The 17,512-nt window shown below is 34.1% G+C and overlaps 1 protein-coding gene across 1 annotated transcript in view; it reads left to right on the top strand.

The window, feature by feature from the left end:
* LOC129948984 (neural-cadherin) overlaps positions 1–17,512 on the top strand; it is a 943,200-nt gene that overhangs the window by 280,920 nt on the left and 644,768 nt on the right. Inside the window, exons 10-11 of the mRNA XM_056060154.1 lie at positions 6,178–6,360; positions 12,517–12,706. Coding sequence (XP_055916129.1) covers positions 6,178–6,360; positions 12,517–12,706 — 373 coding nt within the window. The remainder of the gene's footprint in view (positions 1–6,177; positions 6,361–12,516; positions 12,707–17,512) is intronic.

Below are 17,512 nucleotides of genomic sequence, written 5' to 3'. Positions count from 1 at the left end.
TAAAGAAAGAAATGGCTTCTTCTTACATATTTTTACAAATAGTGTATCAAAACGCGAAGAAGTTTATGTTTTTTCCTTAGGCGTAAATGTAAAGTTTCAAATACTTTTTTCTTCTAACATTATTTACCAAATTTAAAAAATAGAAAGGTTAACGACAAGACTAAGAAAAAATGATTGTATATCGAAAATGATGAAGACACTTGGTTCTATTATTTTTTCCAACACTGTTTATTTTATAATTTCATATTATTAAATTTAACTGAAGAAAGATATAAGCCTTAATTAAAAAAATATCTAATTTAGATGTTAGCCATGGTTACTAGGCTATAAGGACATCTATACCTCTACCAAAGTTATTTTTTTTATTGTTGTGTTTATAAAAAAACTCTCTTAGAAAAACTCATTTAAATCATCTTTTTTATATTTCACTTTTTTTTTAGTACAAAGGAAAATTCTCATCACATAGTTTTTCTATATTTTATTTGTTGACTATGAAAAAAAACACCAAACAACAAAAAAATAAAAAACAAATTGATATTTTATTCTATTCAGCGACAAATTGAAAATGACCATCATATCATTATTTATGTTATGTCATATATTTTAAGCTTTTTAAAAAATATCCTTTCATTTTTCGAATAAAGTAGTTTTCACAATTCGAAAACTATGACATCACATACAAAAAAAAAGAATTTATGTAAACAAAATATCCTAAAAGAAAAACACAAAAAATATACATTTTTGTCTCGACACTCTTGATGCTAAAATATCATCAATATTCTTTTATTATCATATCCTTATATAGAATCATTTATAATTTATGTATGAAAGAAAATAGGACTCGAGGGAATGTACACATACAAATTATTTTCGATGAACTAAATTGGAAAATTGTCCTTTATTTTTTATTTCTCCTTGTGGTCAACAGTTTATAAGTCTTACGAGTATAAAAAAAGGACATAAATTGTTAATCAATTGAATTAAGATGTCTTCCCTATTACTAGTAGGTATACCTTCCTATTTCTATATACTATATAATATCCTTTCAAAAGCCTCTCAAGAAGCTGTTATAGTAAGAGATGCGACTTGATGACTTTGATTCCCTATTTTTTTCCGTGTATGAATGAATGACATAAAACAACTTGCAAGATTATTATATCCTTATAGATAGTTTCTATCGTTGTCGACATTCGACAAACTTAAATGGCTCACCATGTCATCCTTCGCCAGATTATTGACAGAATCTCTATTTTATAACAAATTGAATATCGTTTCTGACAAATGTCGTAGTTATATTATGTTTGTATGTAGGACGTAGGTATACCTATAAATACAATAATAGCTGTGCAAGTATCATTGGCAAAAGGATAACAATCAATCAGTGAATTGTATTTAGAAAGGGTTAGGTTATGAACATATATATATACCTTTACTGATGCTACTACATTGTATTCACGTAATTATACCACAAAATCGATTGATGCATTTAGAATCCTTACGCATGTACTTAAACTTATATCGCGTATATATGTACATATACACATAGAACTACAAACGACTACAACCAACTGTGATATGAAGAGCGACTGTGTGTAGAGCTTAGCTACTTGCACATATCAAATGCGAATAAAGGACTCGGACATGTCACTCACTATTATAGCTGATATACAGGATGCATTAAACCACCACCACTACCATCACCACCACCACCATCTCCACCGCCGCCAACAAATCCTGGCAATGCTGCTTCTACACCACTTCTGCTGATACTATTATTGCTGTTGCTTTTGCTTTTGCTGTATATCTGCAGTAAACAGCTAGTTGACCTAGATTGATTCATGTCCTCACGATGCAATTTGAAGAACTTACAGAATTGTTGTGTGGTTGTCACTTTGTTGTCCACCAAAACTAAACTTCTACTATACAAACCCTACATAGGTACTCTTTTCCTAATGTTTCCCTAGAGATTTCTATTTGAATGGTTTTATGTAGAGCTCTTTAGGACAGAGTGAGTAGGTAGAATTTTATCAGGACCAGCGTGAAGAATAAGGCCACTTCTCAAAATGTTGGCTACAAACTTAATCAAACATTATTCGTACAATCCTTTTGATTAAAAGTTTCGTTTAAATGAATCAATAAATGAATGAAGTTTAAACGTTGGAGGAACCTACTTCATGGGAAATTTACTTTACAAAATGGTTTAGAAGTTTTGTGAGGAAAGGGTTGGTATTTCGATGAATGCCATTGACAAGTGACGTAACAGATTCCAGGTACTTCTAGTGGTCCGCAGTGTTGTTTCAAGTTAAAAGATGAATGGCGAAACTTTAAGCTGTTTAGGGTGGAGTGTCAGTCCCAGAATAGTATATGTATCTGCAAAGGATGTTTGGAGAAGTGTTTCAAGCAGACACCACCACCGTCAGGCTATCATCAAAACTTGCTTATCACTTAACTTTTACTTATTTTCATTTAAACTTGGTATTAATGTGACAAGATACTAAAAAGAATGTGTTAAAGAGGTTCTTGGTTCTTAAACACGTTTGGCATCAGGCTTTCTTATCGAAAATCGTTGCTTTCGGTTTTCATGAATCCCTCCTTCATTATATTAGATATTACCAATATACAAGTTGTATTGGATGGGTTCAAGTCTGAAAACCACAAAATAAACGCTGGTGTTCCCTAAGGCTCTGTTCAATCTCCAACACTCTTTCTCAGTCTTGTTAATGATCTCCTATCTGCAATTTCTAATCCCATATATTGTTTCCTTGACGATAGTAATCTTAGCTTTTGATATTAGTTTTAAGACTAATATCCGGTTTCTTCGGACACAGAACTTCAACGACAAAATATAATAAGCTCATTAAATTCCGACCTAAATACTATTGAACAATGGAGAATAAAAAAGCGCGTGGAATTTAATGCTTCAAAAACCCAATGCAGTCTTGTATCGTTTAAGCGAGATATACAACCCTTGCCATTATCCATAGATGCCACTTCCATCGTGGAGACTGAACAACTCGATATTCTCTGTACCTTTTGTGTTTCGGTTTTCTAAGGCGATGCAAGAAGTTCTTCTTCAATTCTGGTCTGGCTGTTATCTACAAGACTTATACGTCCAAAGCTTGAGTATAACTCCCATCTCTTTGCTGGTGCTTACTTACTTACTTACTTACTTAAGTTGACGCTACAGTCCAGGGCGGACCTGGGCCTCAACGAACATACGTCACCAGCCAGCTTGGTCTCTAGCTAGCTGTCTCCAGTTTCGCACGCCAAGTTGGTTGAGGTCCTCTCCCACCTGGGTGCGCCACCTGAGTCGAGGTCTTCCTCTAATGCGCCGTCCCTCGGGATTGAATTCGAAGATCTTCCGGGCTGGAGTGTTGATGTCCATCCGCTCTACATGACCTAGCTATCTAAGCCGTTGGATGTTAATTCTGCTAACTAGGTCAGTGTCGCTGTGCAGCCCGTACAGTTCGTCGTTATATCTTCTTATCCATTCTGCATCTATGCGTATGGGACCAAAAATCAACCGAAGAATTTTTCTCTCGAAGCATCCTAAGACTCTCTCATCTTTCCAAGCCTCAGCGCCATAAATGAGAACCGGGATGATGAGTGTCTTATAGATGTTGATTTTAGATTATCGAGAGAGGACTTTATTTCTCAATTGCCTTCTAAGTCCAAAGAAGCAGCGATTTGCAAGAGTTATTCTTCGTTTGAGTGCTGGTGTCGTTGTCTGTATTAATAGCGGTGCCTAAGTAGACAAAGTCCTTAACTACCTCAAAGTTATAGCTGCCCATGGTGACGTTTTGTCCAAGACGTCGTCGTTCAGTGTCCTTTTTTGATGACAGCATATACTTGGTCTTGCTCTCATTGACCACTAAACCCATCTTCTTCGCTTCCGTAGCAATGCTCAAAAACGCTCCACTGACGTCACTCTTTGATCTTCCAATTATGTCAATATCATCTGCGTATCCGAGTTATTGGATGGACCTTAGCAAGATTGTGCCTCTCGTGTTGACGGTTGAGTTTTGCACAATTCTTTCCAGAACGATGTTGAAGAAGTCGCAGGACAGTGCATCGCCTTGTCTAAAACTTTGACCGACCTTGATAGCGCACCGTGCATTCTCCATCGTCATTCTGCACAAACGGATAAGTTTGATGGGGATGCCAAAACTAGACATTGCTCGGTAGAGCTCATCCCTATAGATGCTGCCATACGCGACTTTAAAATCGATAAAGAGATGGTGGGTATCGATTTGAAGTCCCTGGGTTTTTTCCAAGATCTGCCGTAGTGTGAATATTTGGTCGATAGTGGACTTTCCTAGTCTGAATCCACAATGATAAGGACCAATCAGGTTGTTGACAGAGTTGGCAGAGAGAATCTTATACGCAATGTTAAGGAGACTGATGCCTCTGTAGTTGGCGCAGTTTAGAGGATCTCCTTTCTTATGTATCGGGCATATTATGCTGAGATTCCACTCAACGGGCATGCTACCTACCAAGTCATCGCCTGCTGCTTTGAATAGTTCGGCAGTGAATCCATGAGCTCCAGCAGCTTTGTTTGACTTAAGTTTAGATAAAGCTATCTTCACTTCATCAAGGTCGGGTAGGCGGAATTGTTGATCTGCGTCGCCGAGGTTGAGTGGTTCTATCTCAATTACAGCGGAATTCGGTTCGTCATCGCCGTTATATAATTTGGAGAAAGTGATCTTTCCATAGTCCGGTAGTGGTCCGAGTTAATGTTGGCCTCTCGGAATGTTCGGATATCCTGTATACTGGAGAAGTGTCGTGCGTCGATCGCAATGTGGTCAATCTGGTTGGGCTGGTGCTCCTGCAACTTATTTAAGAATCTTGGACAGTATTAAACGTACAGCATTTAGATTGATTTTTGATATTACCATCATAAGATCATTTACTTAGCTTGAACATCGCCGAAATGTTTCTTATCTCAACCTCTTTTACCGTTATTTTAACGATTTATGCTCTAAAGAAATACCCAGTTCCATTCCTACCCGTAAACAGTTCAACCGTAATACTCGCATTTCTAGAAATGCTCATCAATATACCCTCGAGCCCAACTTCGGTCGCACTTTCAAGTACAGAGATTCCTTCTTTAGCCGTACTATAAGAATGTGGAATGTGAATCAGGAATTTAAAACCATTATGTACCAACGAGTCCCTCAACCGCTCTCTCCCTTTGGTACTACACTGTGTCTAAATAATATGGGTAGTATTATCCCCTTGAACGCGTGGTTATTATAAAAATAAATGTTGGGAAATTTGTAAAGAATTGCAAATATTGCTTGTAGCCTCCGTTACCCTTTATTTGTTTTTTGTGTTCTAGAGAAAATAGAAGGTTACTTTCTTCAGTTTAAACCATTTAACCGAAATACTTCGCATCCAATAAAACATATATTTGTTCTTTAACCGTACTAAGCGAATGTGTTTTCTGTCTTTTCCTTGCGATGTTGAAAAATACAAAAACTTTAAACAATTTTTAGCCATTAAGTGGAAACTTCACAGCCAAGAAAACTCTCGGAATTGCCGAAAGTCTATGGTAAATTTATTATGTAATAAATTATAACTAATGATGTTCTATGAAAGTACTTTCAAACCAATAATCTTTTTTCGCAAAAGTAGCTTAAGTATTCAACATCCCTTATTGTTTAGTATCTTTTCTAAAAATGTTCGTTAAAATGACAATTCCTCTTCTCTAACAACCTATTCTTTAGGTTGACTTAAACAAACGTATACGAATGTTTCAAAAGCCGCTAAGCTCCGTTTCCCCACAATTTCTGTCTCAGTGTCATTAATTTATTTTTATTTTGTATTTTAAATCCAGCTATATAAGAAAGCAATCAACTTTTCGTCCTTCGCCTGCAGACATATCACAAAAAGCTCATTTGCCAAATTATCAAAGAGTGTAGAAGTAGAAGATAAGAAACCACCTTTTGCTTCTAGGGATAAAATTTCAGACAGAATTTCTAAGGACCTTTATAGAAAAATTTGAATTGTTAAATTTAACTTTAAAAACCAAAAATAATCTCCCATACTAAAAATATATACACCTCCATTTTTTTTTGTGTTGCGTATAACCTCAAACCTTTGTGTAAATTTAAAAAAAAATAATTTTCAATTTGTGTGTGTTTTTCATTTATTATATTATATATTTTGTTTTTGCAGAACAATGGCGCACAACAGTTGGCATCTGAGGCAACTGTCTATATTATGCTCGAGGATGTTAATGATGAGATCCCGCTATTCACTGAACGAGAACAAGAAACCGTACTTGAGGGTGAACCAATTGGTACAAAGGTTACTCAAGTGAATGCTATTGACAAGGATGGAACCTTCCCAAATAATCAGGTATGTTTGTGTGTGTGTGAAAAAGAAACGTACCTGATGTAAATGTACAAAGGTATACGTGAATACATAAATGTAAGTCTACATCAACCTACAACAACCTTTTACCATCCAAAGTAGAGACAATTTTCGAATGACATGCTAATGCCTTACAAATTGTATTTCAAGTGGAAGTCTTGTAGAGATATAGGTTTTAAGGTAGGTTAATGGGGGTTTTTGAATTTTGTTTATAGAATATAGATTCAGAAATGAGACGTTAGAATAGTTTTATTTCAGTGAAAAATAGAATAAAGAAATTATATTTAAATTCCTCAAGAATTAATTTTTACCAAAGTAATATTTAAAGAACAGTCTTAATCAGGATTAATTTTTATCTCAACATTTATTTCGACATTAACTTTTTCAAAAATACAAGCTTTAGAAAATGAATGATTAACATTTCTTGATTGTCAATTCAGAAATTTTAAGGTGCATGCTTTTCAGAACAGTAGTTGAGGAATTTAAGTAAAATCGTTTTGAACTACAAAAAATTGTTTAAATAAGTTCAAGAAAGGTTAAAGGTAATTGTAATTTTGTTTGTTTTTATTAGTATTTATTTATTTCAAAATCGCTTTTAAACATAAGTCTTATAAAGTTTTGCAGCCTTTAAATTAATTTATTTTAAATAAAATTTGAATTTAAAAAAAAGGGAGTTCCATAGGCGTGTAACATGGACAAAAAATTGACGCTCAGTAATGAGATATTTAATTCGAGGTTGTATAAGGACAAAAGACCTTGATGAATTAGGGAAGTTCAGTCTGTTATGTAGATAACCCGGTTGTTGAGTTTGAATGATTTCATGCAGATGGCATCGGAAGTTTAGTAAACTGCCAAGACTACAGCCAGATATACGTTGTGCAAAGTTTGATATGTGGTCATACCATCGCAGATTATAGACGAAGCGGGTGATGTTATTATATGCAACATTTTATTTGCGGCTAGTGGCAGAGTCCAAACTTCACATGCATATATCAAAACAGGTAGTAAAAGTGTTTTGGCAAGTAGCAATTTAGTTTTAGTAGGGATGAAACTTCGATTGAAATGAAGAGCACGAAGACTACCATAGACTTTTCCAATGGCATTTGTAAGGTGGTCCTTCCATGTGTCTAGATTTCTTGCAGTAATGACATAGTCAATGACTTCGCCTTCAAGCTTTAAGGGGCTTAGGAGTTAGTACCGATCAGAAGAGCTGTTGATTTGAGAGGGTTTAAGCAAAGATGGTTATTTTTTACCAATGTAGAATAAGGAGCAGGTCCTTATTCATTAAATCTACGGCATCATTTTTAGCTACAAAGGAATCAGACAATTTTTAACAACATGTAGAAGCTCGTTTACATATAGTGTGAAGAGGATTGGTCCGAGGACAGATCCCTGAGGCACTCCAGCTAAGACATTGCGAAAGGAAGGTGAACGTTCACTTGTCACCACGCATTGTTGTCTTCCGCTAAGATACGAATGAACAAGCTAACAGAATTCTAAGGAAAACCCAAAACTTCTCCGCAGTGTTTTACACAGAATTGGATGGCTTAAAATTTCAAATGCCTTTGAAAAGACTAAAAGCGTTAGCAGTGTCATATAATCATTGTTCATTGCGATTCTTTTTTCATCATAATCACGAAAAGTAAGGTTGATTTGCAGCTGCCTTTTGGACGAAAACCAGATTGACAGGAACTTAACAAGTTGTTGATTGATAGGTATTTTTGCATCTGCTTCAAAATAGTCTTTTGGAACGCTTTAAAAGAAACGGAAGATTAGCAATAGGCCGATATTCTGTAGCAGTAACTGTTTGCTTTTTAGGGACGGGAATAATTTTGGAATTCTTCCATTGTAATGGAAACTTGGATGTGGTTAGTATACTATTAAACAAATGAGTAATATAGCGTAGTAAATATGATAGTAACAGTTTAACGAACTCAGGTTCCATTAAATCCATTTCCTCCACAATATCTTCCTGTTGTATTCCAATAAAGTTGAAGTAGCTGTTTCAACCAGTAAATTCGTCTTCAATACTAGAATCAACACCTGAAATTACATCCAGAAACGGAGGTGAGATGGTGAATTTTGTATTAAGAGCATCACAATCAATGTCTTCAGCTAACCTCTTATATGGTTTCCCTATGCCGATTTCCCGCAATTTATTCCATAACTTTTTGCCAGATGTAGAATTTCCAAGTAAATTCTTTTTGTCGTTTTGATCAATCAAGTCGTCGTGACTTGATTGCGAAGTCTGCAATAAGATTTTTGGAATTCCTCAAGCTTATATCGCCTCCATTGACTGTAGGTGGCATCCTAATATGCCATCCATACCATACAAATAGTTGTAAACTCTAGAAGTTTGGGTCATTTGCGAAACTTTTTCAGAATAAAAAGTTGAAACTACCTAAATTTTGGCCAACAAATCTTCTATACTGTGACCATTATTCCGCACGGTATCAAAGTTGAAACTAAAAATATTCCCTCAAACTGGAAGGTATTTTTTTTTGGAATGACCTAAGATTTTTGAAATATATCAATATCTAACAAAATATCGTCGTTATGAGAAAAAACTGTTTTCTTGACTCTAAAATAACAGGCTTTTGAAAGAATGCAGTCTTTCAAAGTCGTTTATTTATTTTAATTAGAAGATTGCTTTCATTAACTTCATTTTGTGACTTAAGACTTAAAATAGTGCAATCACTATTTACTTGCAACAAAAATAGTGCAATCATTTTTAGTCTCATTCATTTTACATCAATCAATTGAATGCAATCCTTAAGAATTCATTCATTCTCTGCATTGTCTTCATTCGATTGCATTCATTGATTTCATCTTGCGACCTTAGACTTCAAATAGTGCGATCACTATTTACTTGCAACGAAAATAGTGCAATCATTTTTCCTCTTATTCATTTTACATCAATCAATTGAATGCAATCTTTAAGAACTCATTCGTTCTGTGTATTGTCTGCATTCGTTTGCATTCTTTTGCATTCATTGATTTAATTTTGCGACTTTAGGCTTCAAATAATGCAATCACTATTTACTTGTAAGAAAAAGAGTGCAATCATTTCCCTTCCCATTCATTTTACAGCTATCAATTGAATGCAATCACCATTTACTTGCAATAAAAAGACTGTAATCATTTTTCGTCTCAATTATTTGACAGCAATCAATTGAAGACAATCTTTAAGAATTCATTCATTCTCTGCATTGTCTGCGTTCTTTGGGTTCGTTTGCATTCATTGATTTAATTTTGCGACTTTAGGCTTCAGAGTGCAATCATTTCCCTTGCCATTCATTTTACAGCGATCAATTGAATGCAATCTTTAAAAAATCATTAATTCTCGGCATTGTCTGCATTCATTTGCATTCTTTACGTTCTGTTAAATTTTGTTTCTGTTTATACTAAATTTTTTGAAAAGTTTACAAAATTCAAAGTTGAAATTATCAATCAATTCAAATCACAAACTAAACAAAGTGTTGTGGTTGGCACATGTTTTGATTCAAAAGAATGCAAATAATGCATTAATTCTCAAAGAATGCATTCAATTGATTTCTGTTAAGAGAATGGGATTGAAAAATGAATGCAATCTTTTTACTACAAGTGAATAAAGACTGCATAATTTGAAGTTTTTAGTCTTAAAGTGAAGTGAAATCAATGCGATCTCATTTTTGAAATCATAAATGATTGCGTTCAAAATAGATTGAACTCTTTTATTTTTTTAGTTTTAAAATATATCATACGTTATCGTATTGTAAACAGAGCTCAATTGTTGTTGGTTTTTGATCTTATTTCAATTCAACTAGGTCTTAGGTCCAAAAAGGATATTTCAAACGTGGGAGCTGTGTGGGAGCTTTTAAATTTTCTCGGAATATTTTTGAGATTAAAAACTTATTTTTCCCTGAATTGTCCACTCGTATAGAGTGCTACAAATCCCTCCCCAAGGAAAATATTGTTCTGTTGTCTCGAATCCCTAAAAATAAACTATCTGTGAAAAAATATCCGATGCAAATTTCCCAGGAAAAAATTTCGAGGAATTATTCATTGAGTATCATTCCAAATAAAAATTTGATTTCACTATAAACCTTAACATTTGACCGACCATATTTTCGGGTAAAGATTAAATTCGGAAAAAAAGTTTTTAATTAAATCAAATCTTTCATTGTAATCTTTTCATTGGAACTCTGTTCCCGCAAAATCATGTAAAAACTTATTTTTTGGAATTTAAAAACCAGATCTTTTTTTTGGAATTTATTTAATTTTTACAACTTAAACCGTTTTTTTTTAATTTTTAAGAAAAAAAAAATTAAAATACAATTTTTACTTAATTGCTTCTACTTCTATGTTGACCATCAGCAATTAGGATCAAAATTATAATACCTATAAAAATCAGACTTGTCTACTTTCCCTTGAGATTTAATTTTTTTTTTCTTGATTCAAAATCATTTTAATTACTCGTATTTGTGTGTTGGCTTTTTTTGTTTTGTAAGGATATTAATTTTTTTTTTCAACCCATTTTTTTAAACCACTTTAGATTAAAAACAAAGAAAATACAAACATATCTATACTTAAAACAAAAGAGTTTACCTTTTTTAAATTTTAATACCAAAAATAAAAAAATATATAATGATTAAAAAAATAAAGCATTTAAATGCTTAAAATTCCTCTTCAAATAATTAGAATTGAATTTTTTTAAACTTACAAAAATACTGAGATGAATATAGTCTAAGTTGATAAAGTTGTAGGGTAAAAGCAGATTTAGAGTTTTTTAAATACAAAACTTTAAGATCTTTAACTTCATTTTCTTTAATGGTTAACAACTCAAATTAATCAAACAAACCTGTTAATCTGAATTTGTAAGGTCTTTGCTCCCAAGGCCTGAATTTTCAAACACTTTACCTTAAATTAAGGCGTTTCCGAGAAAAATTCAAGACAAATAAAATTCAATAAAAGTTGGTTTCCACCGCCAAATTAGACCCCAGAGACCTACCTCATCAAAAAAAAAAAAAATACAAGTCAGAGTTAAATGATCTGACACTAACTCCCAGACTATATAAGCAAAGACTTATAAAAAACTCAGTCCCTAGAGAGAAAGCTTCCTCCATCAGCATAATAATCATGGTAAATTGGAAGAAATAGAAAGAGAAAACAAAAAAAAAGGGCCACAGCGCAATAATTATAATCTGCAAACGACTGTAACTACAACTTCAGTGATTGTGTGGCATAGTCGAATGGTCTAGGATCTAGGATGCCATAGCAGCATTCGTTTCGTAGCTAACCAAAAATACAACAAAAAAAAAAAGAAACCAAAGTGTGTAAGCTTAACTAGTTTTCAAACTTAATCCTTCCTTATTTCAAAGGATCATAAGACTGAAGGGAAAGAAAGAACTATACTCTACTTCTTTCCTTGTCCACTACCACCACTGCCACCAATATGAAAAAAAAAATAGAACTTGTGATGAAGAGTGTTGAATGTTGAAGTTGAAGATAGGTAGGGATAGGTTGCTAGCTAGCTAGAGAAAAAGATATTTATACACCCAGTGCAAGTTGAGAGGCGCAAAAAAGGACCTCCAAGCTAATTAGGATCTCCATTGCTCACGCTTCGTTGAAACGAAAATAAAGAATACGAAAAGCAAAGGAAACTTAAACCGCACAGCATTATCCTGCCAACTAAAATTTTCCCTATAATAGAAAGTGAGACACGCCATACTGATGCTGCCACCCGCCAACTACGTGCTCTTTCAGCTACCTCGCGCTACCAACACGATACCGCCTTCAGAACCGCCGCCGCCTCCAGCCGCGCCGCCGTCGTTACGATGCTAGATAAGAAAGTATAAAACTTTGTTGATCCATTTTATAGGGGGTAAATATAAGGGGTGACGGATATAAGTATAGAATAGGAGTCGGATAGACTAAAAGAAAGTCTTAATGCATTCAATGGGAATGAATTGAAGCGGACATACATACATATACATTCGAATATAGTTTTCTAATCCTTTTTTTCCTTTTCCATTCGGGGTATTCCGGTTTTTTTTCTCGTAATTTCTTTGATTTTGTTTAATTTGTTCATCCATGACATTATTTCCGTTTTTTTCCTTATTCTTATATCCTTGTTCTTTTCTTTGTTTGTTACCACAACAGGTTTACTACTACATTGTTGATTCGCCACGTAACGAAGGAAAGGAATTCTTCGAGATTAATTTGCAGAGTGGTGAAATTTTCACCAAAACCGTTTTCGACAGAGAGAAGAAAGGAGCTTATGCTTTGGAAGTAGAAGCACGTGATGGAGCACCATCTGCCCGGCCAAATAGCAATGGACAACCAAATTCAGGTAAGTTCATATAAAAACATAAAAATTACTAAAGTCAGAAAAAAAGTTTGTAGATACTTTTTTTTTCTATTTCTTCATTTTTACGTGAATGTGTAAGCTGACGCATCATGTACAAAAAATAAATTTAAAAATCTGAAAACAACAAAAAATACTTCCAAAGATTAAAAGAATACGGTATATATATTTGTATTGTTTTTGAAAACTTTCAACAACTTTTCACAGTTAAGTGTTAATGTCACACATGTGGAGAAATTGAATAAAAAATCAAACAGGGCTGGATTGGGGAAAGTTTTTGTCTTTAAATTGGTCTAACTCAATTTTGTCACAGAAAACAAAATGTTACGTGCTATTTCAAAATACATTTTTCTAAAGTTTTAAAAATCAAGAAAATCTTGTGTTGTATAATGTTTACCAATAGGTAGTAAGAAATCAGAGTTTCCTGACAATCGTTAGTGAATTTTCAATTTTTATGTTGTAAACGTTAGTAAGTCTCAAAAATCCTTGAATCAGAAACAATTGTGACACGTGTTACTATTCATTTTTCAAAAATATGAAAATTTGGTATCAAAACTTCAAAAGGTATTATATTCAAAACTGTTACCATTCTGACATCTAATAGCTTCTGATGTGTCCAAAAGTATAGATTAACTTCATAATATCAGTATTCATAATTTTTTCGGTTTGAAGAAATCATTTTTTAACATAAAGCTAGAAATAAAAAGTGAAATAATGTCCCACTTTTTTAAAGCAGGCATTCTTGAAAGTTTAAAAAAAAAGTGTTTCAAAACGTATTTAACATAAAGTTTTGTGCTTCAAAAATGCACAGAAACCATTTTTATATATGAGAACTGCTTACTTAGGTACTCAGACCTATAAAGCTCTTGGTTTTTCCCTAGTGGGACAAAGGGCTTGAACTACTCCTAGACGTCATAGTGTACGGTTTCCGGCGATGTGTTCTAACTGTCTTTAGGTCTTCCTCAATTTCTACAATTTCTCCTCGACTGTTCTTCTCAATGTGCTTACCGGTCTAAGGACTCTTGTGCCTCTTTGAGTGAGTGCATTTCACTGCTTTTTGTTATTACCTTTTTGAACCATTTGCTCAATCCACTGCCATATGAGATTTCGTATAATAGTGTCAATGGGTTTCTGAACCCTTATCCTCAGACCTATAAAGCCCGAGGGTTTTCATAGGGCTTCCACTACTTTTAGGTGCCATCATCGTGTGTGGTTTCCGGCGATGTGTTTGAGCTGCCTTTAGGTCTTCCCCAATTGGGCAATTTCTCCTCGACTTTTGACTTATCAGAACTACTTATGTACTTAAATCCTCAAACCTATAAAGTCCGTGGTTTTTCCCTAGTGGTCCATAGGGCTTAAACTACTACTAGGCGCCATCAGCGTGTGCTGTTTCCGGTGATGTGTTTTAGCTGCCTTAAGGTCTTCCTCAATTTCGACAATTCCTCCTCGACTTTTGACTTGTCAGAATACATTTTCGAACCGTGTGTTCAATCTACTCCCACTTGGGCTTTCGTATAATAGTGTCAATGGTTTTCTGAACCTTTATCCTCAGACCTATAAAGTCCGTAATTTTTCTAAGGGCTTCGACTACTCTGATGAGCCATCAGCGTGTTTCTGGCGATGTGTTTTAGCTGCCTTAAGGTTTTCCTCAAATTTGAAAATTCCTCCTCGCCTTTTGACTTATAAAAACTACTGATGTACTTAAGTCCTCAGACCTATAAAGTCCGTGGTTTTTAACTAGTGGGCCATATGGCTTTAACTACTACGAGTTGCCTTCGTGTGCGATTACTGACGATATGTTTGAACTGACTTTAGGTCTTCCCCAATATCGACAATAACTACTAGACTGTTAAGGCCCAAGGGTTTCCTAGGGCTTCAAAGACTCTTAGGTGCCATCATCAAGTGCGGTTTCCGGCGATGTGCTTGAGCTGTCTTTGGATCTTCCCCAATTGGACGATTCCCCCTCAACTGTTCTTTTGAATGTGCGTCTCGGTCTTAGGACTCTTGTGCTTTCTTGAGTGAGTGCATTCCACTGCTTTGCCTGTCATCTTCGCCAATTGGACGATTCCCCCTCGACTGTTCTTCTCAATGTGCTTCTCGGTCTAAAGACTCTTGTGCCTTCTTGAGTGAGTGCATTCCACTGCTTTGCCTGTCATTACCTTTTCGAACTATCTGTCCAATCTACTGCCACTTATTCTTTTGTATAATAGTGTTAGTGGGTTCCTGACCCTTTATTCTATAGTTCTTCATTGGATACACGATCGGGACAGAAAACCCGTAAGATTTTTCGTAGACACCTATTAATGGAAATCTACTTGTAATGGTTGTTATTATTTTCTATATGCCTCAACCGTTTGACGTTTGAGCGTAGCAGTCATAGCTTTGTCTTCAAGCTGAGACAGTTGTTTCTTCAAACATTGGACAATTTCCCGAACTCAACCTTAGATTTTCCCTCCTTCCAATATACTGAAAACTCTCTACTTTTTCTATTGGTCACTTCCCAGTACTTACTAGAGAGGATGAGTTTGCGCGGTTTCGAGGCTGAGAATCTTAGTTATTACCATGTTGATTTTCAGTGCCACTATTTTTACATCTCTCTCCACCCTTGTTGCCATTTGATGAAGATCCATTATCCTGTGCGATAATAAGTATACATCGTCTGCACAATAAAGATGTTTTGTGTATGTTTTCAGAGTCCATCTTATTCATCGGTTTCCTGGTAAGTCCGCTCGTAGCACACCACTTATAAACAATACAAAAAAGAATTGGTGACAGTTTGCAACCCTGTCTGACTCCACTTTGGACTTTGTACTTCTTCGACAATCTACCTCCATGTATTACGTGATATTTAGACTCATCATAAATCACCTTAATAATAGAGATGTGCTTATTCCTCCTTCGCAAAACAAGCCAGATAAACTCCTTATTGACACCGTCAAAACCTTCCCAAAACCGATGTTTAGAAGTTAAAATACTGATCGATATTCAACGCCATGTTCAATGACGATTCGCAAGTCTTGATGTAATCAATGCAAAATAGAATCCAGTACGGAATCCTTGTTGTTTAACGTCGGTCGAGTGTTGTTGTGTGCTCTCTTACACGTTCTCAAAATAACCTTAGCTACTATTTTGGTGGAAAAAAGGTAAAAACTTCGCAAGGTTTAATTTCTTCGGAAGCTTGACAATTATTCCCTTTTTCCACTCTCTATAGAAGTGTTTGGAGAGTACTTAAAAATGATAGACCTTAAGCATTTTGTATTCAAAAATATGTAGGCAAATCTTCAATTTGGCAATTTGAAATTTTAGTACTTTGTACTTTTTGCCAGGCTTCATGTAAAGCCTTATTTTTATTCAATAACCAATTTTCTTCGTACTTAAATTAGCTTTGTGTTCCAAAATCAGTTCGTTTTCTGCCACCAATCCATATTTCTATGTCAAAAAATTATTCCAAATCTTAGAAATAAAAAAAATATTTATACAAATCTTAAGTATTGGACTAAAAAAAGTCTGAAAATATAAATCACCCAAAATATTGCAATCCATTTTTTTTTTTCAAAAATATATAAATCTAAAATTAAGTTTTCCAAAATTCTCCAAAAGTTAAGAAGTATTAAACTATGTACATTATGTATAAATATTTGGATAGAATTTCGGTACCAAAAAATTACTTTCTGAGCAATTCTAAGATTTTAAAATCCTAGATTTTTAACTAAATTTAATAATTTTTGAATACAAAAAATTACATGTTTGATATAAACTTAAAACCATCAATGATTTTTGATCACACTCGATTTTTAAGTAATAAAACTTTTGGTAATAATTGTTGTAATTTAATTTAAGTACTGAACCACTTTTTCCATTAATTTGAATTCGCTGAAAAATGGCTTTTAAGACTTAAAAATATTCGTTTTCTCAAAAAATTCAATTTTTATAGACTTGCATGCACTTGTTACTTTCATCAACTTGATTTAATGCCAACACTAAAAACTAGTACAATGCCCTACGAACTTTTGGATTTATTTCAATATTGATTTTTATTTCCATCAACAATAACCATAATATTATAAGTACTCAATCACAGAGTTCCGAACATAAAGTTTCAACCACTCATATAAAGTATATAGTTACTCCCAACCCAATTCTTATAGTATATCAATACAATACGGCCCTGAACTCAATGGGTATTCATTTTAACGCAATTTGTATGTTTACAGAAAACGAAAAATAAAAATTAAAAAAAAAGAGGTTAAACACTTTTCTGTCAGCTTTATCGTTAAACTTTTCAAGAAGTTTCTCAGTTTGAAAATGATCTTTGTGTGTGCAAATATGTATTACCTACTTTAAACTTTCTTGTAAATGCGGAAACATCGATTTGACGTGTTTTTCAAAAGCAAATAAAAAATACAAATAAATAAATAAATAAAGTTTCCTACCAGAGAAACTAAATTTCACTTCAAATCTAGATTTGCATATCGGTGGCATCAGAATGAATGTTTTGCCAAGAAAGAAAAAAAAACCTTAATTAAATTAACGTGTTCTCAGCAAAATACTGCATTCTATCAAAATAAAAAAACTCCGAAATATATAAGAAAAAAAAAAAAACTTCCGCAGTGCTTGATTTTCATATAGCGCCGCATGGTCCCGCTCCGAACGCCTTACGCTTGCTGAAATGTATGTGGAAGAAAGATGGAATATGTATAACTTAGCGTTTTCTCTTGCCAAACTTTCGACAAAATTCTTAAGGTTTCATCTTTAAAATTGTGTGCATCCTTGAGGCGCATTCAAAATTAT

This window comes from Eupeodes corollae, chromosome 3 (genome assembly GCF_945859685.1).
Source record: "Eupeodes corollae chromosome 3, idEupCoro1.1, whole genome shotgun sequence".
Lineage (NCBI taxonomy): Eukaryota > Metazoa > Arthropoda > Insecta > Diptera > Syrphidae > Eupeodes > Eupeodes corollae.
Note: the sequence above shows the minus strand (reverse complement) of the source record. Positions and strands in the feature narration are given on the sequence as shown.